At 42.6% G+C, this 26,193-nt stretch overlaps 1 protein-coding gene across 7 annotated transcripts in view; it reads left to right on the forward strand.

The window, feature by feature from the left end:
- PTPN11 (protein tyrosine phosphatase non-receptor type 11) overlaps positions 1-26,193 on the forward strand; it is an 83,032-nt gene that overhangs the window by 44,271 nt on the left and 12,568 nt on the right. For 6 of the 7 annotated variants that reach the window (XR_011995028.1, XR_011995027.1, XM_026018757.2 and 3 more), the window contains 7 exons: positions 5,037-5,133; positions 8,365-8,444; positions 8,575-8,733; positions 13,261-13,392; positions 17,681-17,835; positions 18,786-18,853; positions 19,325-19,476. Coding sequence is in view for 4 of the 7 variants with exons in the window: in XM_026018757.2 (XP_025874542.1) it covers positions 5,037-5,133; positions 8,365-8,444; positions 8,575-8,733; positions 13,261-13,392; positions 17,681-17,835; positions 18,786-18,853; positions 19,325-19,476 (843 nt within the window). In the remaining 3 variants the exon portion in view is untranslated. Of the gene's footprint in view, positions 1-5,036; positions 5,134-8,364; positions 8,445-8,574; positions 8,734-13,260; positions 13,393-17,680; positions 18,028-18,785; positions 18,854-19,324; positions 19,477-26,193 lie in introns of all 7 variants that reach the window. The other variant, XR_011995029.1, reaches the window with a different exon arrangement.

The raw sequence follows: 26,193 nt of genomic DNA on the forward strand, positions 1-26,193 counted from the left end.
AGAGGCAGAGACACAGGCAGAGGGAGAAGCAGGCTCCATGCGCTGGGAGCCTGATGTGGGATTCGATCCCGGGTCTCCAGGATCGCGCCCTGGGCCAAAGGCAGGCGCCAAACCGCTGCGCCACCCAGGGATCCCGGACTGTGCCTTTTAATTCATATTTCTACTGATTCTCCACCTTCTTAGAGGAAGGGGGTGTCTGGGCTTACAACAGGCAGCCGGGAGGGGACCAGATCTTAGGTTGGTTTTGTCCGTCAACTTCCTAAGTGCTTATCCATCATTTGGGACTTTCTCTGGTGATGCAGGTCTACAGCTGCCCCTTCATTCCTGGGCAATGCTGTGGACTCGTTCAGGACAAGCTGCCCCAAATCCATCGCATAGAAATGGTGACAGGCTGTGCAGCATGATGATGGGGGTGGGGGGGGGGTGGCTTTCACCTGCCCGTGGTGCCTGGTGACACCGTAGGCTTTGCAGTAAAGAGGACCTGATGAGAAATTGCAGTGTTCCTCTGCATAGAGGACAGATGCCAAAGGAAAACAGAAGTTCATTCAGACTGGGTAGAATGCTTGCTTTTGGATCCTGCCCAGGTGGTTACCACTGTCTTAATAATTATTCATGGCATCAGAGCCAGGGAGACCATCTGCCTGCCAGCCTTTCTCGGCTCCCTTTCTGTCCTTCAGGAGGCCATGGCCGAGGGGTGGGGAAGGGAGAGCGAGTGGGAGCTTTTACATTTTTATTATTAATTTGCCTGTAAAAAACCCCTTCGTTTATTATGTAAGCTTTCAAATACTCCAAAGTAGAGAAAATAGTGTGATGGACCTTCTTTTTCCCAACTTTGAAACTCACTAACATTTTATTAATCTTTCCTTTATCACCACTCCTCCCCCACCTCATCTAATATATACACCCTTGTAGTTTTTTATTTTATTTTTATTTATTTTTATTTTTAAAGATTTTATTTATTCATGAGAGACACAGAGACACAGGCAGAGAGAGAAGCAGGCTCCCCAGAGGGAGCCTGATATGGGACTCAATCCCGGGACTCCAGGATCATGCTCTAGGCCGAAGGCAGATGCTCAACCACTCAGCCACCCAAGTGTCCTATCTGCCAGTTTGTTTAACAGCTGCTGTCTGTCTCTCTTTGATCCTGTTCCTCCATTTGGATTCATGACGTTTTGGTCAGGAGTCAGGTCCAGTGGTTTTCAATCAGGGCTTTGGAAGTCCTGTGGGGGTCTCTTGGTCATTATAGTGACTGGGGGTGGGGTGCTGCTCTTGGCATTTAAGCTGCAGGGGCTCCGGGGAGTGGGAAACGGGTGTTCATTGGCCATAAACATCAGGGGATAGTTCTGCTCAATGGACACTTGTCCCATACACCATTAGTCATGCTCCTGGGCACTTTTTTTTTTTTTTTTGAAGATTTTATTTTTAAGTAATCTCTGCACCCAATGTGGGACTGAAACTCACAACCCTGAGATCAAGAGTCGCATGCTCCACTGACTGACCCAGCCAGGCATCCCAGCTCCTGGGCACTTCAAAATGTACAATGTGGATCAGGGGATTGGCTCTCTCTTGAGACTTTTTAAGGCTTAAAATTTAATATAATCCCTTTGGCTCTAGATCTGTTTTGACTCATGCAATCAGGAGACTGTAACTAGCCTCTGGCATACTTTAGGGTTCATCATTTAATCCAAATTCTTTGTTTGTATTACTTGGGTAAACAGGTACCTTGCAGCCTCTGTCCTTGCAGCTTTACATTGTTCCTTTTTCTGCTTGTCGTTATCATTAGCATCCCTGCCACCACCGAGTGGAGACTGGGGATGGAGACACAAGTGACATTTAGCTTGACAGGTCATTTGCAGCTTTTTTGTGCCCCAGGGACTCTGGTGAGAGAGAGGTTGTGGAAGATAAACCAGCAAAGTGTTGTAATAACCTGCAGGGGCAGGCTTGTTGGATATTCTGCTTCTTCCAGCCATCAGCCTGGTGCTGGGGAGGAAACACCCCATGGCAGGTGGTGGCTGATCATCTTGGGTTCCGTTGGGGAGCCTCTGTGGGTAGAGCATGGCAAGTCACCCTTCTGAGTTCTTTTTATTTTCAGCCTCCCTCTAGATGGATGGCAGCCTTTCTCTGTGGAAAATGAAATGTATTCAGACAACTTGGGCCCCAGGCACAGATGAGAATGGATTCATGGGCACTGAGGAAGGAGCTGGCAGTAAGACACATAGTTAGTCATTATTAATCTGTGACAGCTGCCGGCCACTGCCAGTTAGCACTGACTGTGCCTGGGATGCAGGTGCTCTGGGCTTGTTCTTTCTGGAAGACAGTCTCAGCCTGTGTGCTGTTCAGACCCCAAATCCACATGAAAGAGGCAATTGGTAACTTGATGCAGGATGAGGGGAGCCCCTGGTCAACCTGAGTAGATGGTCTAGCCAACATGCCATGTTTTTGTACTTTCCACAGTTTTCTATCTCAACTCTCACACCAACCCTGTGGGGTTGGTAATTAGGATTATCCCCACTTTACACTTGAGAAAGCTGAGGCACAGACAGGATCGTCACTTGGCGAAGTAGAAGCTGAGGTTAGAGGCGGGGCTCCATTAGCTCAGAGAAGAGAAGGCGTATGAGTTGTCCTGAAAAACTTAGACTTGGTCTCAGGCAGGGGGAGACATTGAAGGAGATTGAACAGGGAGGGCCTGGGTGAAATTTGCCTTTTATAGAGCTAGCTTGGATCTGTGCCTCCACCAGTGAAGCGTCACACGACATTTGGTTCTTAAGTGAGCGCTTGAGTGCTTCACTGTCAGGTTGGTTTTGAATCAAGCAGCTAATTATTTCCTAGCCCCTTCCACTCCCTCTGTAGCTTTTGTTGATGTTTCTCTTCACTTGTTTGGCTTTTAATTGGTTGAGTCAGTTTGCAGTGTTTGAGCTTCTTTTTGAACCTCACCTTTGTGTCTGAAAATCACGATTGAACCTTCCTCCTAACATGGCAATATCGCTCTGAAGAGTGGCTTACAATTCAGAAGAAATGCCAGTTTTCAGAAGGCAAGTGGCTGGGGCGCCTGGGTGGCTCAGTTGGTTGAGCATCTGCTTCCACTCAGGTCTTGATCTCAGGGTCCTGGGATCAAGGGAGCCTACCACTCCCTCTCCCTTTGCTCATCCCCAGCTGCTTGTTCTCTCTCTCTCTCTCTCTCTCTGTCAAATAAATAAATAAAATCTTAAAAAAAGGCAAATGGCTTTAATTACTTAATCTGAGCTCATTTTAAAAATTGGAATGGCCATCTCATCGTCAGAGTTCTGTGTACATTATATTTTATTCCTGCCTAGGTTCTAGCTAGCTAACTACTTTTGTTATGAGGTGTATGTTAAGGCCAAATACTGCATTTTCAAATAGAGAGTCAAATAACAGTTTAAAATCCTGACTTTCATACCTGTCTGTGAAATTCAGATAAATGAAATGGAAATACAGTGGGCTGCTTGTTATAAAACACTGAATTGATTCTTGCTCCTGGTGGAAACCTTCATGAGCTAGCCATTTTGAAATTTATAATGTGCATATATAACACATCTATATTTTATTTTTAATTTGCTTTCCACTTTCTTGATTTGCCCACTTGTGATTTCTGCTTACAAATTAGACTTTTTGGAAACTAATGGTTCCTTAAAGAGGTACATTTGAGTATGTCTGGGTGGCTTAGTTAGTTAAGCATCTATTTTCGGCTTGGGTCATGATCCCGGGGTCCTGGGATTGAGTTGCATTTCAGGCTCCCTACTCAGTGGGGAACCTGCTTCTCCTTCTCTCTTTACCTGTCCCCTTTCTCATGCTCTCTCTTTCTCAAATAAATAAATCTTAAAAAAAAAAGGTACTTTTTATAATTTTGAAAATAAAACCTACCCATTGTACATGCTCCAACCTGGCCTGTCCACTTCATCTGTTTTTGCAGCTGGTCCTTCTCTGCTTCCCTATGTCTTCTCTTCTACTTGGGCTAGTCCCGCTGTGGCTGCCTCAGGTAGCCTCTCCCTGATTGAGTTCCTACCTCCTTCCCCTGCAGAAGTGTCCCTCCTGGCCACTTGCTCCAAGAGCCTGACATTCTCTTCCTCATTATCTGGCTGGGGAAAACATAGGAAGCAGGTGTTTGTGTAGACGCAGTAGATGCAGGCTGGCTGCCTAGCACACTAATGTGGGTTTCTGGTGTGGAGGAGCAAAGCTTGCATGCCCATGATCCAGTGGTAACCCAGTACCACTTCTATTGTATCCAACTTTGAGAGCTGATGTGTGGCTTGCTTTGAATTAAACAGTGGTAAAAGTAGGCAGCAGATCATAAAGTCAAGAATGTGATCACAGCTATTATCTATTTACTCTACAATGCTCATTGGCTTTTGTTCTTTTTCTTTTTTTTTTTTTAAGTTTATTTATTTTTAGTAATCTCTACACCCAATGTGGATCTCAAACCTATAGCCCTGGGATCAAGAGTTGAACACTCTCTTAACTGAGCCAGCCAGGTGCCCCGATTTTCATTCTTAATAATTATTATTTTAAACAGTTTCTCTACTAATGAATATTTTTTTCATTGTAAAAAATTTAGGCAAAAAAAAAAATGAAGATAAGGCCTTCATAATCCCACTATCCAGAAAAAGAAATCCACATTACTTTTTTGGTATATATTCTCCTGCCATTTCCTATATACATAGGCAAATGCAAACATATGACTTATGTAACAATACTGTTTTGGAAATCTTATCTTCTTTTCACTTAACACTCTGGTAATTTTTTCCACGGCATTAAAATTTTTCTTAGATGTCTTTTTAAATGACTGCAGAATATTTGTTTGTATGAATTAATGGTAGTGTTATATAGGCAGTTCTTTTTTATTAGAAATTGTTTTTGGCACTATTGATACAGTGTTAAGATGAGCTTCCCTATAGCTGCTGCAATCCTGAACCTTTCCTAGGATAAATTTCTCAAAGCAGAAATGCTGAGCCAGGCTTTTTTTTTTTTTTTTAAGCTTTTGATGTGCAATAATATTTATCACTTTTTTCCCTCTCCAGACACTACAACAACAGGAGTGCAAACTTCTTTATAGCCGAAAAGAGGGTCAGAGGCAAGAAAATAAGAACAAAAATAGATATAAAAACATCCTGCCTTGTAAGTATTAATATTCTGTTCAATAATAGTCACTCTTGGAGAGTTTGATTCCTATGTCCCTGTAACTTCCTGGGTGCCACATGCCTTCTCAGAAGATCTGAGGCCTTAGCCTCTTTGAATTGTGAGTGGTTTCCAAAATCAGAAAATGTGGTGGAGTTGGTTGATAATTCACCTAGTTCTTGTGATGCTGGTCCTGGGTAAAATTGCCACCAGGTGGTCTTGAGTGTGTTCTTTCTTTCTTTCTTTCTTTCTTTCTTTCTTTCTTTCTTTCTTTCTTTATTTTTAAAGATTTTATTTATTTATTCATGAGAGACACAGAGAGAAAGAGACGCAGAGACACAGGCAGAGGGAGAAGTAGGCTCCATGCAGGGAGCCTGACATGGGACTCGATCCTGGGTCTCCAGGATCACACCCTGTGCTGAAGGCAGCACTAAACTGCTGAGCCACCCAGGCTGCCCGTGTTATTTCTTGCTGTTAATTATTTTTGTCTGCCTAAGAGTGAAAATCTCAAGGCTTGCCATCTCCCAGGATCAGGCCACACCAAGACCCTCAGAGGTACCAGGCTTGTGTCCTTGTACTTCAGGACTCCGTTTGTGGGTCTTGGGGAAGACACACCTTCTGGGACTCCATTCCCTCTTCTGGGAAACAGGCAGCTTCATCCTAAAGACTCTTCAACTGCTGTCTGCTCCCTGAGCTCCTGAACTCGAGTTATAGGAGATACAAGTACATACTTACACTTTGCTCTGAAAAGGACCCCGAGGTATCCATAAGGCATTTTATACCCAAATGCTGCCTGGTAGAACCCAAGCTGAGCCACAGGGAGCAAGAGGCCTGGAAGGATGAAGGTCTTAGGTGAAGATCCCAGAGATGGCACTAAACAGTTGTCATAGCCTACCTCCCCTGAGGGCTGACTCTGTGCCAGACTCTGCATTTGTCTCACTTACTTCCTTCCACATGCACATAAAGCAGGTGTTCTTATTCTTCCGGTTTTTATAGACCATTTTAGCAAGATTGCAACTTGGAGAACTGACATAGCAGCCCCCATAGCCACTGCTCTTAGCACCATGCTCTCTGAGGGATCTCCAGACTGTTCTGTGCAAGGCAGTCCACTGGGGGGAAGGGAAGGAACATTTAGAACTTCTCTTGAGGAGATCCCTGGGTGGCTCAGCGGTTTCACGCCTGCCTTTGGCCCAGGGCGCGATCCTGGAGTCCCGGGATCGAGTCCCCACATCGGGCTCCCGGCATGGAGCCTGCTTCTCCCTCTGCCTGTGTCTCTGCCTCTCTCTCTCTCTCTATCATAAATAAATAAAAATAATCTTAAAAAAAAAAAACTCTTGATTTATATCCTTTATCTAAAAAAAGAAACAAAGAAAATTTAAATCTGACATACAGATTGATAGCAGTGCATGCATAATGTATTTACCAACTTAAAAATAGGGCTTGTTTGTATATATGTGTGTATATATTTCAGAGTTCAAAAACTTCACAATTAAGTTCTTTATTGGGATGTATGCGCAAATTTGGTGAGCATTGCTCAAATGTCTCATCAGGTCCAAGTCATTTTGTCAGGTATCAGAAACTTGGGGTGTGTGTGTAGCATGGTCTTTCTCTTTCTGTGTACATATGTACACTTATATGCTACATATGTACATCACATCGATACAGTTATTTGAGATATATGTAGGTGAGGATGGGAGGAAGTGGATGCATTAAAATAGGGAGAATAGACAATACGAATTTGCAGAGAATCTATCTCAGTCACACTATGGTCCTGATGACCTTGGGGAAGCCTCATCCTGTTTCCGTCGTAAGTTTTCCTTTCTGCTCAGAGGACCTGGTGGAACTCATTAATAAGATTCAGGGATGTAGGAAAAGGTGACGGGAACAATAGTATGTAGTATCTGAATAGAGTATCCTTGCCTTTTCCTCTCCTAAAGATCCCAGTCAGATGCTTCCTCTTGGTTAATACCTTCTTTCTTTAGACATGAGGAGTCCAAGGCATACAGCTTTATTACTAATTCCTGTTGTAAAATATTTTTTTTTTTTTTTAAGAGAGAGAGGGTAGGAAGTGTTCAGGGAGAAGGAGAGAGAGAGAATCTTTTTTTTTTTTTTTAAGATTTTATTTATTTATTCATAGATACACAGAGAGAGAGAGGCAGAGACACAGGCATAGGGAGAAGCAGGCTCCATGCAGGGAGCCCAACGTGGGACTCGATCCCCGGTCTCCAGGATCACACCCCAGGCTGCAGGCGGCGCCAAACCGCTGCGTCACTGGGCTGCCCGGAGAGAGAGAATATTAAGCAGACTCCACACCCAGTATGGAGCCTGACATGGGGCTCAATATCACATGATATCAGCCAGAGATTATGACCCGAGCTGAAGTTGAGAGTTGGACACTTAACCGACTGAGCCACCTAGGCACCCCTCCCATTATAAAATAAGTTGCTTAGTAGAGCACTCAGATTTTTATACCAGTAATTTTTTTTTTTTTTTTAGTAATGTACTTTTGTACAGAATTTAGTCAGTTGATACCATCAAAATCTTATCTTCTGGGGCGCATAGGTGGCTTAGTCTGTTAAGCGTCTGCCTTTGGCTCAGGTCATAATCCCAGGTCATGGGATTGAGTCCCAACATCAGGCTCCCTGCTTGATGGGGAGCCTGCTTCTCCCTCTCCTGCAGCTCCCCCTGCTTGTGCGCTCATGCATTCTTTCTGTCAAATACATAAATAAAATCTTTTAAAAAATTTTATCTTCTAGATTAGATTTCATTCTGCTTCACTAAAAAAAAAAAAAAACCCACCATTTTTATTATGGGGGGGATCTCTCTCCCCAAATTATGTGAAGCAAATCTCAGACATTATGTCATTTATCTGTACTTTACTCTTCTTTAAAAAAAAAGAAAACTTTTGTTTTGAGATACTTTTAGACTCATTAGAAGTTATAAAAATATACAGAGGGTTCCCATGTACCCTTTATCCAGCTTCTCCCAGTGATAATATCCTGTGTATCTATAGTATATCATCAAGACCAGGGAGTTGCTGTTGCTACTTTATTTTTCTTAAATATGGTATTATGAGACATCATAATGGTATTCAGATCATTGTGCTCATTAAGATTTAATTTTTTATGTGGTTTTATCACTAAAAGAATAAAACTTGGATTGGGTTGAGGATTAACTGATCTGAAATGATTTATCCTGAAGAAGTATGATTGTGGTCTCTTTTTCTTCCAGTTGATCATACCAGGGTTGTCCTGCATGATGGTGATCCTAATGAGCCTGTTTCAGATTACATCAATGCAAATATTATCATGGTAATCTTTGCTTTCCACAGTGTTTTCTGACCATATATTGCTACCCATTTTTTCTATTTTGTTTTTTGTATTTCTTGTAACCTGAAAGCAACGTTCAAATGTTTGAAGGATTTTCTTAATAAATTTCTAGCCTGAGTTTGAAACCAAATGCAACAATTCAAAGCCCAAAAAGAGTTACATTGCCACACAAGGCTGCCTGCAAAACACGGTGAATGACTTTTGGCGGATGGTATTTCAAGAGAACTCCCGAGTGATTGTCATGACAACGAAAGAAGTGGAGAGAGGAAAGGTATATTCCATGCTCTTCTAAAAATATTTTTTAAATATCAGACATGTCAGATTGAACCTGTTAAGAGTTGAGTAAATAAATTAAGCTTACTCTAAACTGACCCTCTGGAGAAAAGGGAGTATAAGAAATTTGATTGTGATAAGCCTTAGTGTAGTTTTCATAAAAGTTCCTTCTGCTTGGTGTTCACTGAGCTTCATGGATCTGTGGATTTGTAGTTTTCTCTAACTTTGGAAATGCTTATTATTTCTTCAAACATGGAACACCAATTACACATATATTAGGCTGCTTGATGTTGTCCTGTGGCTTACTGAGGCTTTGCTCATTTTGTGCAGTTGTCTTTTTCCCCTTGTTTCATTTTTTTTTTTAAAAAGGATGTTTGTAGTACATACACCATAAAGATTTAGAGAGCATGTGTGCGCACAGAGGTAGAAGCAGACTCCCCGCTGAGCAGGGATCCAGATGTGGGGCTTGATCCCAGGACCCTCACATCATGAACCCAGGTGGAAAGCAGACGCTTAAGTCTGCTGAGCCACCCAGGTGCTCTCACTTTGTTTCATTTTGGATAGTTTCTTTTGCTGTATGTCTTTAAGTTAATCTTTTGTTTTGCAGTATGTCACCTGCTATTAATACTATTCAATGTGTTTTCTATAGCAGATGTTGTCTTTTTCATCTCTAGAAGTTTTACTGTTCTTTTTTTTTTAAATGTCTTCTGTCTTTCTTTTTAGCTTATACTTTTTGGACAAATGGAGTATATTTGTAATAACTGTTTTAATGTCCTTGCTACTAATTCTGTTATATATATATCTCTTCATTCTGCCTTTATTTTACTTGTTTAAGGTGGGAAGGTGAATCCAGTCCCTCTTACTATATTGTATCCAGGAGCAGAGGTCCACAAGGGAGTGTTGAGAAGGCCAGTCTAGTACCTTCAGAGGATTAGACTACTAACAAATAGCGGTTTCACTGGTCATATAAATTATACTTACTATGATGTGTAAACATTTTAACATTAATTTGAATTTTCAAACAGTATATTCATATAAATATCCAAACTCATTATGGTCATGGTTAAAATTGCATTTGTCACTATCTCTTGTCCACCCATTTGAAATCCCCGTTACCAGTGTGTGTGTGTTCTTCCTTGCTGTCTTCCTGGCTTTCTCATACATACATGTAGGAGAGACATTATTATAGGCATTACATACCTGCAATTATGTATATGTATGTATGTATGTGTGTGTGCTTATGTGAGTATATAGTAATATTTTCTGAAAAATACTACATGTAAAAGTGTTTTCATATCTTAATTTTGTTGTGGATCTTGGGCCCCACGCAAATGAATCTTCTAACATCTACTGTTAGTACATAGTGGTCTATTTCCTTCTTTTTAGTAATTGCATGATGGTCCATAGTAAGATCCATAATTTACATAAATCTCACCATTATGTATCGGGCATTGAAATGTTTCAGTTTTTGCTCTTAACAAACAGTGATCAAGGGAATAATCTTATTCTTGCTTGTGTGTGTGTGTGGCAAGTGTCTCTCTAGGTTAGATGTCACAAAAAGGAATGCTAGAGCAGCCCGAGTGGCTCAGTGGTTTAGCGCCTGCCTTCGGCCCAGGGCATGATCCTGGAGTCCCGGGATGGAGTCCCACATCGGGCTCCCTGAATGGAGCCTGCTTCTCCCACTGCCTATGTCTCTGCCTCTGTGTGTGTCTCTCATGAATAAATAAAAAAATAAAATCTTAAAAAAAAAAAAAAAAGAATGCTAGGTCATCGGGCTTGCATGTTGTAAATTTAAAGAGATTGTGCCAAACTGCTCTCAGAGTGGTTGTCCCAGCATGCACCGCCCCCACCCCCCCAGCTGCTCTGTCAAGTGATCATCTCCCCGCACTCCTCATGACACTTCAGGTTTTTAAAAAGTTGTAACATCCCACATCCACAGTGAAGCAGACAGATTTCATTGAGTGACAGTTCTGTGTGCTATCCCAACATGAGTCCATCCATGTGGGTTTTTAATATGGGAAAGTTCTGTGTTTTTGTGTTTTAGTCAAAGTTCTTTTGTAGTTACAGTTTAATTGGCTTACATAAAGTTTGTATGGAATTTAGCAGTCATACCTGTGAGTTAAACCTAAGACAGATGGGTGATTTTACATTTTAGCTCTCCCAATGTAATTTTCCTGTCAATTTTGAAGGGCAGCATGGTTTTGTAAGATTTTCATCATTGTGCTAACTAGTCGTTATGCTGGTTATTGTGAAACAAAGGCTTCCTCTAGCAGCCACCTGCAGTAATATTAGGTGGTGGTGGTGTTTTTTTTAAAGATTTTATTTATTTATTCATGAGAGACACAGAGAGAGGCAGAGATACAGGCAGAGGGAGAAGCAGACTTCTTGCAAGGAGCCCGATGTGGGACTTGATCCCAGGACCCCAGGATCACACCCCGAGCCAGAGGCAGATGCTCAACTGCTGAGCCACCCAGGCATCCACATTAGGTGTTTAATGGACAGGTCTTGCTAGTTTCTGCTTCAGATGAGTGTCACTTGCCCTGAGTATAGAAGAGAAAACCGAGCCATCTCTCCTGCCTAGTGTCTGATTCATAGGAGATGACCTCTCCTTATGGGATCTGGGGACATGAAGAGAGGGTTCTTTTTTTTTTTTTTTTTTAAGAGAGGGTTCTTATGTCACTTCAGAGGTATTAGTTTTGGTCCCTTTCAGAAGAGCCGTTGGAAGCTTCTAGAACAGACAGACATTGGGCCAATCAGTCTGCCCCTTCTTCACCTCCATTTCAAGTCTGGACCTGCTTCCCGATTATGCTCTTCAGTCCGGTGGAGAGGATAGAATGATGGATGCATTCTGTCCACAGCTGGTTCTGATAACCTGCTCTCTCGGCCTCAGACTCTAGATTCCCCTCGATTCCTGGGCTTTAGTTTATTTTTTATTTTTTTTGAAAGGCTTTAGTTTAAAAGCTGATGTATTAGCTCTCACATTTTAGAATATGTTTGCCAAAGTCTGTGTAAGAGTTTGGAAAACTGGGAGGAGGGCTGTGGTAGCCTGGTGATGTTTAAAGTCGGCTGAAATGTTTTCAGAGTTGTGATTTAATTTTCTGTTCTCTATTGAATCTCTTGAGCAACCAAGAGTCACAGAGTTGATTGGCCAGCAACAGCATTGAGTACAATTAATATTAAAAGTGCTTATCTGGGGATAATAAAAATTGTATCAAATGTATCAAAGAGGTATTTGTATCTACAAAATACTGCAGGGATAGCTGAATTCAGGATAATAATAAATAAAAGACCATGTAAACCATTGCCAGGCAAAAAAGTTGCACTATCTGCTAATGCTTCTGTTCAAATTTCCTTCTGCCATGTTTTTTTTTTTTTCTCCTTTCAATTAATCATTGACTATGGGGATGCCTGCAGCTGCTCTCTTATTTATAGTTTTATAACTGAATTTCTTTGTCTTCCTAATATAAAAGGTAAATTTCTCTTGCTGATACTGGCGTATTGGTGATTATAGAAAGTCTGCTCCCAGTTGAAAAAAAAAAAAAACAACAACACAAAAATATTTATCTGCCCAGGACATGTCACCAAATATATATACAGACTCATCTCTCATTGAGCTAAATATCATCCTCTTTGGCAACAAGAATAATTTACTTGGTGCCATATATTTCAATCTGTCTGCTCTGAAGCCAGCAGCTACTGTAGGCTTGGTGTTCCTAGGCACCCAGTGAAGCAAAGGTGATGTGTATAGGAGGTAGCAAATGGATCTGGATATAGAAGAAGCAGCTGGTTCAAAACCCCATCAGCTGCCTTGCTGTGCTGGAGTTTTTCACACTTGAGTTAGATAAGGTATGGAGTCCTCCTACACCAGTGCGGAAATGAGCCAGACAGTCTGGCTCTTTGGGCAACCCATCCACCTCCAGAGGGTAGCTTGCTTGCTTGCCTTCCCTGGAGAGTGACTGGCAGATCTCTGGAATCCAGAATTCAGTGATTGCTAGATAGAACCCTCAAACTGGCTAGTCCCTCACTCTGCATCTTTGGTTCCTTAGAGATAAATGAAGAATCCTTGACTGTACTTTGACATGCGTCTTAGATCACACAGCTCTGCAAAGTCTGTTCTGTCTTCTCCTTCTCCTGGCTTTGCAAGTACCTGCTTTTCTTTTTCTTTTTTTTTAAAAGATCTTATTTATTCACAAGAGACATACAGAGAGAGGCAGAGACATAGGCAGAGGGAGAAGCAGGCTCACTGTGGGGATGCGGGACTTGATCCCAGGATCCCGGGATCACGATCTGAGCCAAAAGTAGATGCTCAATTATGGAGCCACCCATGCATCCCAGTACCTGCTTTTCTTATTTGAACTTATTTTTCCTTTCCTCTGAAAATCCAACAGATGCTAGATGGATCCTTTTCCTTATATTGGTCATTAAGACTCGAATATTTTTTTTCCTGAATATTTATTTTCCACTGGTTTAGGCTTTAATTTCAGAGTTCACAGAGGTTAACTGTCTTTTCTCTGATCCCTTTCAGAGTAAATGTGTCAAATACTGGCCTGACGAGTATGCTCTGAAAGAATATGGGGTCATGCGTGTTAGGAACGTCAAAGAAAGTGCCGCTCATGACTATACATTAAGAGAGCTTAAACTTTCAAAGGTTGGACAAGTAAGTATATTGTCGTATTTTACAGACTTTGGTAAGCAGTTTTCATATGCAGTACTCCAGGGTCATGCAGTTATTCACGTGTGCATGCATTCATGCCTTCATGCACTCATTGACATAGTAGCGATTTATTAGGTGCCTTTATGTACCAGGTATGTACATTGCAAACAAGATAGGTACAATCACAGCCCTCACAGAACCTAGGGGGTTAGAAGGTTAAAAAGCAAGCAACCAGCTTGCTTGATTGTGCTCAGTCTACGGAGGCTACAGGAAGTTATGTTAGAAGTGACTGGGTAATTGAGATGGAGTAATCAGAGAGGGCCTCTCTGAGATTGTATCACTTGAGCCGAAGGTGGAGGAGCCAGGCATCCAGAGAGTCCGGAGAAGAGTGTTCCAAGCAGTGGGAACAGCAAGTGCAAAGCCTCTGAGGCCTGTTTCGTGATCAGATTCTATGGCATCAGATCTCAATTGCTTATAGTTTAAGTTTGTCACTGGGGTGACTAACTTTATAAACCAGGGTTAGATTTGAATTCATTTTAATTTCATGGTTAGAGGGGACTTACTTTTTCAAGGTCTTTTGGGGACACAGATGAATGAAGTCTTTGTCCTTAACGAATTGAAATCATGTAGCAGTGGGAAGCACACTCTGTGCTTCAGAGCAGACACAGGCTGTGATAAATCTGAAGTGGTGTGGGATTGTAAAGGTTGGGCTTTCTTCTGACTGGGATGTCAGGGAGACTGTTTCAGAAGACGCTGGGATTTTCTGGGTAAGATTTCCACTGGAGAAGATGATGGAGAGACCTCCCAGATGGAGGAGGTGTCACTGTAAGCCCTGGCACTGAAGTGCCAACTGAAGTTGGAAATGGGATTTATGGGGAATGAAGGCAAGTGGAGAATTGAGGGAATAAACTCCAGAGAGGTGGGGTCCAAGTTGGGAAAGAGTCTTAATTCTTACATTAAGAAATGTGAATTCTGTGCATTAGTTAGCTCGGAACCTATGGTGGTGATGCTTTTGCCAAGTGAATGCACACACAAAGCCTTGTGTTGGGAAGGTGTCTGACAGCTTTGGGTAGGGAAGTTCGGGCCAGGTGACCCAAGTGGCCAGCAGGCTTGTTGGGAGGCTTCTGTGGTGTTCTGGGTCTGGTGGCCTCCTCTTCAGAGGTCAGATCCCAGGGACTCTGGCACTTGTTCTTTTTTGCCTTCTTGTTCCTGCCTCCAGAAACAAATATGCAAAATGCCAGAATAAATGGAAGAGGAGCAATGGAGGTGATGGCTGCCTTGAGGTGGCACCTGCAGGGTGTGGGAATGGTTGGGCTGCTGGAGGAGGAGGGGGAGGAAAAACCAACACAGTGTGAGGGGACAATGGCACTGTGGTGAGGGCAGAAGATATACAGGATGGCAGGGCTTGAATGGTCCAGGTGAAAGGTGGTGTGGTGGTGGCAGGGTGGTAGACAGAAGAGGACTGCCTACAGGTAACTGAGGAGTGGATGTGAAGGAGTTTGGTGACAGTGTGGATGGGGGGTGAGGGGCAAGGGTGGGTTAAGGATGATCACCAGCTTTCTATCTTGAGTGAGGGGTTGGCAGTGGATTTGAGAGGAGAGGGAAGGGCGAACAACCTCCTGGACAGGTAGAGTGTGAGATGTCTTTGAGATGTCAAAGTAAAGACGCCAGGGAGGCAGGAATGGAGGTTGGATGGCGAGGGGAAGTAGGATCCAGAGCATCATGGGTGGATGGGTTTTTGTTTGTTTTTTTTTAAGGATTTTGAGAGATCGAGAGAGAAAGGTAGAGACATAGGCAGAGGGAAAACAGGCTCCCTGTGGGACCATGGGATCACACTCTGAGCCAACGGCAGATGTTCAACCACTGAGCCACCCAGGTGCCCCAGATTGGCTGGGTTTTGATGAATGGAGGGCTAGTTCTTCTGTCAGCAGAACGGGAAGAGGAAGAGGTGACCACAGATGCAGGTAGAGGAGCTGACATGTATTTTCTTGCTATTGTCTATAGCAAGGCCATCAACTGGAATTAGAAGGGAATCAGAGATAAATTATCTGGGGAAAGTGGGAAAAATACCAAATAATAATGTGTAGAAATGATGAGGAATCCAGTGAATTTTCAGGCAGCACTGAGTGCCCATTTGAATAGGTGAATATGAACGTTTAGTGACACCAATTCCCTGGTGTGATTTTTCTCCGAGGACACTGTTCCTCGGGTATAAAATGGTGAAGGTGGGTGGTTGGTTTTGTCCAGGCCTGGAGCTTTTCCCAGGGGTGCTGTGGATGGAGAGAGAGTGGAGGGAGCAGAGCTGTGCAGTGGAGGGCGATTGTCACAATAATACTCAGGAGGCACCTGGGTGGCTCAGCTGAGCGTCCAACTCTTGATCTCATGGTTTTGAGTTCAAGCCACATGTTGGGCTCCAAAGTAAAGATGGAAAGTACCAAAGTACCATCCTGCCACCACCACACCACCTTTTACCTGGACCATTCTACTGGGTGTAGAACCTACTTTAAAATAACAAAAAAGAATAGTATGCAGAATCTAAGCCTGATGTGGGGCAGCAGGGTAGGAGAAGGCAGGTGGAGAACAGAAGGGGGCTCAGTGGTCTGCTGAGCTCCATAAGGTGATGGTCAGGGGACCAAAGGTAGCTGGAAACCTGGGTGGCTGTGGTCCAGGGTGGGATGCTGGGACTTTTGACATTAGCAGGGGTGTGATTCTGCTGATGGTGGGATGAGGCGGAGGGTTACTCTGCTGCAGAGATTGAGACGCTGGAAAAGCATAGCTGTCAAGCTGAAATGGAAAAGATTTAGAGTACACTGGCCAGAGATTCCAGATAGGTTTGTTCAGATTTAGGCTAAACCACCCATCTTCTTGTTATCAGGTGTTTCTGAGTAGCAGATTGATGTTTCTTCAGTTTTAGTGATAAAGTATCCATCTTCTTGTTAACAGAGATTTTTGAGCAGCAGGTACAGGAAATAATGACATTTGGGTTTGTGTCTTATACCCGTGGATTCAGGTGCCGACACAGGACAGATCATTTCTCCAGAATTGCTGGTCACGTGCTTTTTATAGAAACACATATTTTACCTGCTTTTTATAGAACACATTTTCTTCTAAAGTGCTGTGACATGATCTCATTTAAGTTTCTTAGCGGGGAGGAGCTGGGTCAGAGATCTCTTGGGACAGAGATATACCAAGGACGGGAGCAGGATGTACAGGGCAGCTGGGTCTCCTTCCTTGAGTGTCCTTACGGTGTAGCCCCCGAGATTTAGCTAACTGGTAATGTCAAGAAAATTTTTTATTGTGACATCGATAAATTAAATGCACGTAATTCAAGAAAAGATCTTAATTGTGGTTTGGATTCCTTGGATGTCCTGAAGGTCACTGGTGGTAGACACTGGCTTCATTTTTCTTTCTTTTCAAAATCTCCTTTAATAACGTCACTAGCTTGGATTTCCTTCAGATACATAAGATGCAGATGGAGCAATCAACAGCACTGCTACAGTGACCTCATGTGGGTAGACCCAGATGGTTTTCTGTAGTCTTGACCTTGGTTAATGATCCCTCTCCTCAGAAGAGCACCGGTGGCCAATTCTTTTATTGCTGCCGAGGCTGTGTGTTTAATTGGTCTTGTTTAATCCCTCTCACTGTATTGTGAGAGAGATGATTATTCCTATTTGCAAATGAAGAAATTGAGGCTTAGAGATGCCTGGAGACGACAGTGATTATGAATGCTGGAATTTGGGCTTAAACCTAGCCTTCTGATCACAAAGCCTGTCTTCTTACCTACTTTGCACTAAACAGAAGGTTTAACTGCTATGATGTTATAATAAAAGTGGGTGTTTGGGGAGAGGGGATGAGGGCTGGGTATAAAAAGACAAAGAGGAATACTCTTGACAGGGTAGTTGTTTTCTTATCTGCTGGGAAGAAAGCCCCAAGTCCCAGAGGCTTCAGTTGCCTCCTGAATTGAGCTACACGCAGACAAGGAAGATGGACATTGCCTGCCACCGAAGATTCAGAAAGCTGATTCAGGTTGTAGCCTCCCAAGGAACTGATCGCTGTACTGGACATTTTGGTTCTTATGACAGAGGCAAACAGTTGCCTTCAGGATTGCTCAGCCAGATCCGAAAGGAGACGTGATTTGGAAGCTTGTCTGACCTTTAAATGGAATGTGGGGAGATTCGGTGCTGGTCTGCTCCATTGGCTCACATTGGGTCCAGGGAAGATCAGAACTGGGCGATTCCTCAACCCCTTGATTTATTTAATTCTTTTCTGGTTTTTCTTGGCTCTACTCCAGGGGAATACAGAGAGAACCGTGTGGCAATACCACTTTCGGACCTGGCCGGACCACGGAGTGCCCAGTGACCCTGGGGGCGTGCTGGACTTCCTGGAGGAGGTCCATCATAAGCAGGAGAGCATTACGGATGCAGGGCCTGTGGTGGTTCACTGCAGGTGACCGGCCCCTGCCACCTCTCCAGGCCGCAGCCTGTCCCGTCTCTTAATGCCCAGGGCTTGTCTTTACCTCCCCACCCCCAGCCCTTTCACTGTGAGAAGAATTTCATCTCGGTTTCAGACATGCATAAACTGCATGAAGGGACACTTTGACCATAGAGTATTTTTCTCATAGGTCTACAGTACTGCCAGGTATTGGTGGTGGCCGGGCAGAGGGTGGTGGACTTACTCCTTATCCTCAGGCAGCCTTTACCTAGTCTAGTGATGTTTGCTTGTGTGTATATGTGATTTTTTTTTTTTAATATGGTAGTTTAGAATTAATCACTTTGATTGTGATCTTATTCTCTTCTGCTGCAGGAATAAGATGCATTTTTCCCCCTGATAAGACACTTGTTCACTTCAAAAGATTTGGATCACTCCCTCCCCAGACCTCTGGAAGCCCTGCCCGTGGCATCTCACCACGGTTTACAGCCTCCTGGCACCCAAGTCTGGGCTTCATGATTATACTGGGGGAAGTTTAATTTCCCAAATCTCATCCATACATTGGGCAAGTAGCTGTGTATGAAACTTTTTCACTTTTTTAAAAGCTACTGTTTATTGAGCATGTGCTCCACTCCGGCCTCTGTGCTCAGTGTTTTCCATACATTACTAAGATTTGATCCACACAACAACCCTGTAAAGTATGTGCCATTATCTGCATTTCACAGACGAGGAAACTGAAGGTCAGAGAGGTATGGGACTTGCCTTGGGAAGTCCTAGAGAAGCTGGGCTCCACGTGGGTTGGACTAACCCCAAAGCCCTTAGCTAATCTAGTCTCAAATACAAACAGGCAGTCTTATAAATACTCCCAAGAGCAGACATTGTTTCTGTTCATATTAATAGTGTGGGTTTGAGTCCAAAACCCCTATCAATGGCTCCAGCATCATTGCTCTTTGTCCTTCTGTCCACAGTGCTGGGATTGGCCGGACAGGGACGTTCATTGTGATTGATATCCTTATTGACATCATCAGAGAGAAAGGTGGGTCATCTGGAGGGCAAGAGGCTGTAAGTTCTTTTTTAGTTTATGGAAGGAAAGTGCTAGTGAAAATAGCCTGGAGGAGAGAATTTGAATGTTAAAACATTTTCAAAAATCTGGGCTGAAGACTTTGACTTTCAGTTGTTTATAGGAGAACAAAAGTGATTCTATTTGAGCTTTGACATAAAATGAAGCCCAGGAGCCGTGGTCCCGCTGCTGTGGTCTTTTGTTGAATATGCAGTGGTGGTCTCTGGGGTGGTGTTGATGGAGAGTCCTGACCTCCGATACTTATTCCGATCATTTTCTGGAATCTTTTGTATTAGTCAGACGGCCAGTGTAGCCCTTGAAACATGTTCAGTTAGAACATTAAAGACTACATTTACTATATCTCTGAGTCTGCTAAAAGTTGTGCATTAAACCACTTCATCCTGGCCCCACAGTTTCTCCTAATGCTTCATGGTGCTTGCTTTGCAGGTGTTGACTGCGACATTGATGTTCCCAAAACCATTCAGATGGTGCGGTCTCAGAGGTCAGGGATGGTCCAGACAGAAGCACAGTACCGATTCATTTATATGGCTGTCCAGCATTACATTGAAACACTACAGCGCAGGATTGAGGAAGAGCAGGTATCAATCCTGGAGGGGGCTGGTGTGCATATTTGTACTTTCTTTTCTGGGCAGCTCTGATACATTTTGCTTTTGAGCAGGATGGGCCTCTAAGAGATAGCTGTTACTGTTCAGGAATGAGAAACTCATTCCCAACCAGGAAGGGCCTCTCTGGAAACTATTCCCTACTTCACAACTCTGGTATTTCAGCAGAGGGTAGCTTGGAGATAGCTGCTATCATCCTGGCCTGGCAGATTGGGGAACTGCCACGTGGAAAGGTTAGGATTTTCCCAGACAACATCCCAGGATTCTCACATGGCAAGTTTGGAACTGAAAGCCTTGAAGTTTCCAGCCTGTTCCTGTTTAGATCCAGGCCATCTTTATCCTGATCCCATCTCTTAAACAAATGCTTCACTCTTCATAGCACATAGCAGTTTGAACCATAAACTTGGTTGAGTTGGAAACAGTGAAATTTCAATTTTAATAAGCCATGCATAATGAAGAAGAATGTGGAGTTGGAGCATTTCCATTTGAAGCTATTCATAACAGACACAAAGCTGAGTTAATTAAGAATACGCTGAGATGAGGGAAATGAGGAGACTGCTCCTTTGGGGATCTGGGCATCTCCCCCCCCACCCCCCCACCCCCAATTGCTCTGCTGCAGACAGGGGAATGTCTAAACAGCAGTGATACCTGCCTACTTTACCCTGTATATTGCCTTCCAGAGAACCCGACTTCTCAGAATGGCACCTGCCAGCGAATTGAGAGACTTCTAGCCTAGCAGAATAGCAGCCACATTATCAAAAGCTTCATTAGCCAAAGTAAGATATCTGTTAGTTAGCTTAGTAGGTTCTCAGTTCACATAAAAAGACTAGATTATGGGGTGCCTGGGTGGCTCAGTCGGTTAAGTGTCTGACTCTTGATTTCAGCCCAGGTCATGATCTCAGGGTTGTGAGATTGAGCCTGGCACTGGGCTCCGTGTTCAGTGCAGAGTCTCCCTCTGCTCCTCTCTCTGCTCGTTTGCATTCTCTCTCTCAAATAAATAAGATCTAAAAATCCAAAACACTAGGGGCAGCCTGGGTAGCTCAGTGGTTTAGTGCCACCTTCAGCCTGGGGCATGATCCTGGAGACCCAGGATCGAGTTCTGCGTCGGACTCCCTGCATGGAGCCTGCTTCTCCCTCTGCCTATCCTCTCTCTCTCTATGTCTCTCATCAATGAAGAAATACAGTCTTTAAAAACAAATCCAAAACTCTAGATTGTTTTCGTTGTACAAAAACATCTTCAGCAACGGTGTACGTATAGAAATATAAGGTCAAATAATCAACATGGTACCAGTTTTGACCTTCAGTGCTTTAAATCTGATTTGGTGTTATCGTAATTGTTACAAAATATTTAGATGGTTGCTATAGGCTATTTTCTATTTGTCTTCCAATTATACTGAATTTGGGCCAGGAATAAAACATGAAGTTGCCCATATAGAAAGACCTCCTAATAAATACAAAGAGAATGTAGCACATTGTTGGTACAAATTCAGGAATATCCTGAAGCATATAATCTTGTTTGGAAAAGCTGGGGGAAAAGCTCTCTTTATTTCATTCAGAAGTTTTGGTATTTATCCTTGTTTTGGCAACTTTAGTAGGGACTTCCCCAGCCTTACAGCACTTGAGATCTTCTGAATTACCGTATATAGTCTCTCTGACCCTAAATCTCAAGATGTAATTTGGATTTAAGAACTCCTTTATTTTTATTTTTTTAAAAGATTTTATTTATTTATTCATGACAGACAACAGAGGAAGAGAGAGGCAGAGACACAGACAGAAAGAGGCTCCATGCAGGGAGCCTGACGTGGGACTCGATCCCGAGTCTCCAGGATCACGCCCCAGGCCAAAGGCGGCGCTAAACTGCTGCGCCACCAGGGCTCCCTAAGAACTCCTTTAAAAATAGCTTTATCGGGCAGCCCTGCTGGCACAGCGGTTTAGCGCCGCCTGCAGCCCAGGGTGTGATCCTGGAGACCCTGGATCGAGTCCCACGTCGGGCTCTCTGCATGGAGCCTGCTTCTCCCTCTGCCTGTGTCTCTGCCTCTCTCTCTCTCTCTCTCTGTGTGTGTGTCTCTATGAGTAAATCAATAAAATCTTAAAAAAAAAAAAAAAAAAGCTTTATCACCCCAGGGTCAGGAGGGGGTAGAAAAAAGCAGAACATATTCCTTGATAATTTAAGTCTTATAGAATATCAAAACCGGATGTCACTGATAATCCTATTTGAAGAGTGCTTCAAATGAATGCATGCATTCATTCGTTCAGCCAGTATTTTTTGGTGCCAATATGTGCTAGTATTGTCCTTATTAGCACATTAATTGCTCTTTGGGATCTGAGCCTTCAGAGTTTAAAAAGATGGGTTGGCTTAGATTATTCATTTTTAAAAATGAGATCCTATAACTTGTAGCTCCATTTAATTCCATGTATGAACTTACTACCTGATTTTGTGGTAAAATTAAGAAGTACCTTCTGGTAGAAAGCTTAAGTGGTAGCCTTAAGAACTAGTGAAGCCACCTGAGTTTTAAACTAAGCCAAAGAATGAAACTCATTTAGGATCATTGGTTATTCTTTTAAATACCATCATTTCTACAGTTCTGAAGTTAAAGACCTTTGGGAATGAAGGAATTTTTGAAAGAGGGTAAATGAAAAAGGACAGTGAGTCAGGGGTGTTGAGCCTGGGGAAGGAAGCAGGAAGTAGTGCTGGTGCTGGGAGGAGGCGAAGCAGAAATAGGTGGGCGACCAGGGGAGGGTGCAAATGAGGCGAGTTTGAGAAAATTCTCAAGTTTTTATAAAAGATTCTTCCCACACTCTGCCATTTGCTTGAAGGTAGATTTGTTTGTTAACTTCCAGTTGTAGCATTATTTTTTTTTTTTAATTTGCAAAAACAGTGTACGTAATTCCCTTCACCTTGTTAACATGTTAACATACTTTATCATTCATTTGTATTTTCTCTCTTTATATACATTTATGTAATTTTAAAAATGAAGTGTTCAGGTTGCAAATATCTGTGCCCCTTTACCTCTTAATATTTTGACCTATGTATGTCAAAATGTGTATGTCCTAAAAATACAGACATTCTCTTATTTAACCATAGTAAAATGATAGAACCAGGGAATTGACATTGATATGGCACTTATCAATATAGACCATATTCAAATTTTACCAGTTTGTCCTTCTATCTTTCAGTGGTCCAGGGCCCCCTGGTACATTTGGCTGTCATGTATCTTTACTTTCATCTGGAAAAGTTTCTCAATCTTTATCTTTTTTTTGTTTGTTTGTTTTTAAAGATTTTTTACTTCTTTATTCATGAAAGAGAGAGAGAGGCAGAGACATAGGCAGAGGGAGAAGCAGGCTCCTCACAGGGAGCCCAATGCGAGACTGGATCCCTGGACTGGGATCACGCCCTGAGCCAAAGGCAGACGCTAAACCACTGAGCCACCCAGGCATCCCTCAGTCTCTTATCTTCTGTGAGCTTGCATTTTCGAAGAGTTCAGGCCAGTTATTTGATAGAATGCCTCAAGTGTGGATTTGTGTGATGTGCTCTCTTGATTAGAATCAGGTCGTGTGTTTTTGACAGGGCTGTCATGGAAGTCATGTTGCATCCTGATACCTCACGTCAGGAGCACTTCTGTTGATGCATTTCATACCTGGCAGCGTTCTTTTTGACCTCTTAAGGTGTTATCTGTCACATTTCTCCACTGTACAGTAACGATTTCCCCTTTTAAATTAATATCTAATAGGAAGATATTTGAGACTATATAAATAACCTATTTTCCATAATACGTTTTGCCTACTGATTTTGCATATATTCACTATTCTTGCCTGGAAAAATGACTACTGCAACATCTGCCCAGTGGTGATTTCCTACTTCCTAATTCCCTTTTCATTCATTAGTTTGGAGCCTACTCTAAGGAAGAGCTTTCTCTTTTCATTCATTCATTCATTCATTCATTCATTCATTCATGTCAGAATGGGTGATAATCCATTTCTAGTATTTATTTTGTTCCTTAAATTGTCCCAAATTTGGCTAGTGGGAACCTGTTCAAAATGGTTCTTATCCTTTTGATAGTTCCCATTTTTGAGTACTTCATTACACTTTTTTTAAATTAAGTTTTTTTTAATTAAGTTTTTATTTAAATTCCAGTTAGTTAACATACACTGTAATATTAGTTTCAGGTGTAGAATTTACTGATTCAGCACTTACATACAACACCTGGTACTCATCACGACAAGTGCACTCCTTCATCCCCATTACCTAGTTCATCCTCCCTGTGACCATTGGTGTATTCTCTGTAGTTAAGAGTCTGTTCCTTAGTTTGCCAAACTACGCCTTGCATGCACCCCCTCCCCCGTAATTGTTTGTTTAGTTTCTTACTGCCTTACACTTTTGGACACCAGAATATGAAGTCTCATATTGTACTTTCCCAGCTATTTTTCATAGGAGCCCTGATTTTCACAGGAGCCTCTTTATTGTAGAGTGGTATTTTGAAGCCAAGAGCTGGGTACTGGCTGTGTTTATTTGTACTGGTATAGGATTATTTGTATGGCTAAATAGCCAATTAATTACTGCTTTAATTGTTCAATTGTTGAGCTTTTGCTGTATAACCTCATATTTATATGGGGTTTATATATTATGTGAGAAATAGATATATATATGCACGCTTCTTCTCCAGTAGCTTTTTTTTTTTTTTTAAGATTTTATTTATTCATGAAAGACAGAGAGAGAGAGAGAGAGAGGCAGAGACACAGGCAGAGGGAGAAGCAGGCTCCATGCAGGGAGCCTGATGTGGGACTCGATCTAGGGTCTCCAGGATCATGGCCCTGGGCTGTAGGCAGCGCTAAACCGCTGTGCCACCGGGGCTGCCCAGTAGCTTTTTAAAAATAAACTTTATTTTGGAATAATATTTAGACTTCTAGAAAAGTTGCAAAGATAATGTTAAGAGTTCCTTTGGGTGCTTCATCCAATTTCCCGTAATGTAAATATCTTGCATAACCGTAATACCTTTATCAAAACTAAATAATCCCAATAAATCGCTGGTGACTGCACTCTAGAATCTATTCAGATTTCACCAGTTTCCCCATAAATATCCTTTTTTGTTCTAGGATCCTATCCAGGATCCCACATTGAGTTTAGTGTCCCTTCTGGTCTGTAATAGTTTCTTAGTCTTTGCTTGTTTTTCATGAACCATGACACTTGAAGAGTGCTAGTCAGATATCTTGTAGAGTGTTCCTCAGTTTGGGTTTATCTGATTATTTCTTGTTTGACTGGGGTAGTGGATTTTTGGGTAGAGTACCAGCAAGGTGATTTGTGAGGTACCCCTCTCATCACTCAAGGGGCACCTGATAGCAACAACATGGCCTAGGGATATTAAACTTTCATCACCTGGCTAAGGTGCCAGATTTCTCTTACTGTAACGACTCCCTGTCCTTACTTTGTTCTTTGAAGTAAGTCATTTAGTATAGATCATACCCAAAGGAAGGGGAATTAAGCTCCATCTTCTGGAATGAGTAGTTTCTATGTAACTTATTTAGAATTCCTTTGTAAGGAAGATTTGTCTCTTCTCTCTGTTTGTTTATTCAGTTTTTTCTTTTTTCTTTATGAGAGACAGTCCATGTTTGTATATGTGTGTAAGTGGGGTGTGAGGGGTGGAGGCGAGGCCGAGGGAGAGAAAGAATCTTAAGCAGGCTCCTTGCCACACACAGAATGTGACATGGGGCTTGATCTCATGACCCCGAGATCATGACCTGAGCCAAAATCAAGAGTTGGACCCTTAATTGACTGAGCCACCCAGGTGCCCGTATTTATCTAGTTATTTCTTTATATCTTAATAGATTCATGTATATTTATTTCATACTTGGGGTAATAATCCAATATTATGCTATTTGTTGCTCAAATTGTTGCAGCTTTGGCCATTGGGAGCATTTTCAGGTTGCCTCCTGTGTTCCTTTTGCATGTTTGTAGACTTTTGCTCCTGTGCACTTGCTTACTTTCTGGCATGCAAGATGCTCCAGGCTCATCTTATATCTTCCCTGTCCCAGCCTTTGCATTGGTCATTTTTCTATGGAGCCCTGGTTCTGTTTATTAAAGACAAGTATTTAAAATTAAAGTTTGGGTGTTGGGTATGCTTGTTGCTACTGGGTATTACTGCTTCTGGGTCCCTTCAATGGACAGTGTTAGGAAATGATGTCTGTGTACTAATGCGTGTCCACATGCATCAATAATGTGTATCTATATAAGCTAAACCTCAGTTCCTGTTGATGTCTCCGCTCTCACTCAGTACCACAAGGCTCAGTCTAGCCTTCCCATTGCTGATTTGTAACTTCTCTAACTGGGAGAAACCTGGCTCCCATGATCTACAAGTTACTCATTTGTTTACCCCTAGTATACATGTGAAATGGTTTCAGAGAGATCTGTGTCCCTATGAGAATCAAATTTACCATGTGGGCAACTCTTGTTGGAAGGAAATAATTCCACATTCCACAGCAAGCGTCCTTGAACTGCTGTGTAAAGGCTTTAGGTGGTATGATCTGAGTGAATCATTATAGGATAGAAGTTATCTTTAAAAATTCTGTAATCAGGGGCACCTGGGTGGCTCAGTGGTTGAGTGTCTTCCTTTGGCTCAGGGCATGATCCCGGGGTCCTGGGATTGAGTCCCACATTGGGCTCCTTGTGGGGAGCCTGCCTCTCCCTCTGCCTATGTC

The sequence above is a fragment of the Vulpes vulpes genome, chromosome 10 (genome assembly GCF_048418805.1).
Source record: "Vulpes vulpes isolate BD-2025 chromosome 10, VulVul3, whole genome shotgun sequence".
NCBI classification, from domain to species: Eukaryota; Metazoa; Chordata; class Mammalia; order Carnivora; family Canidae; genus Vulpes; species Vulpes vulpes.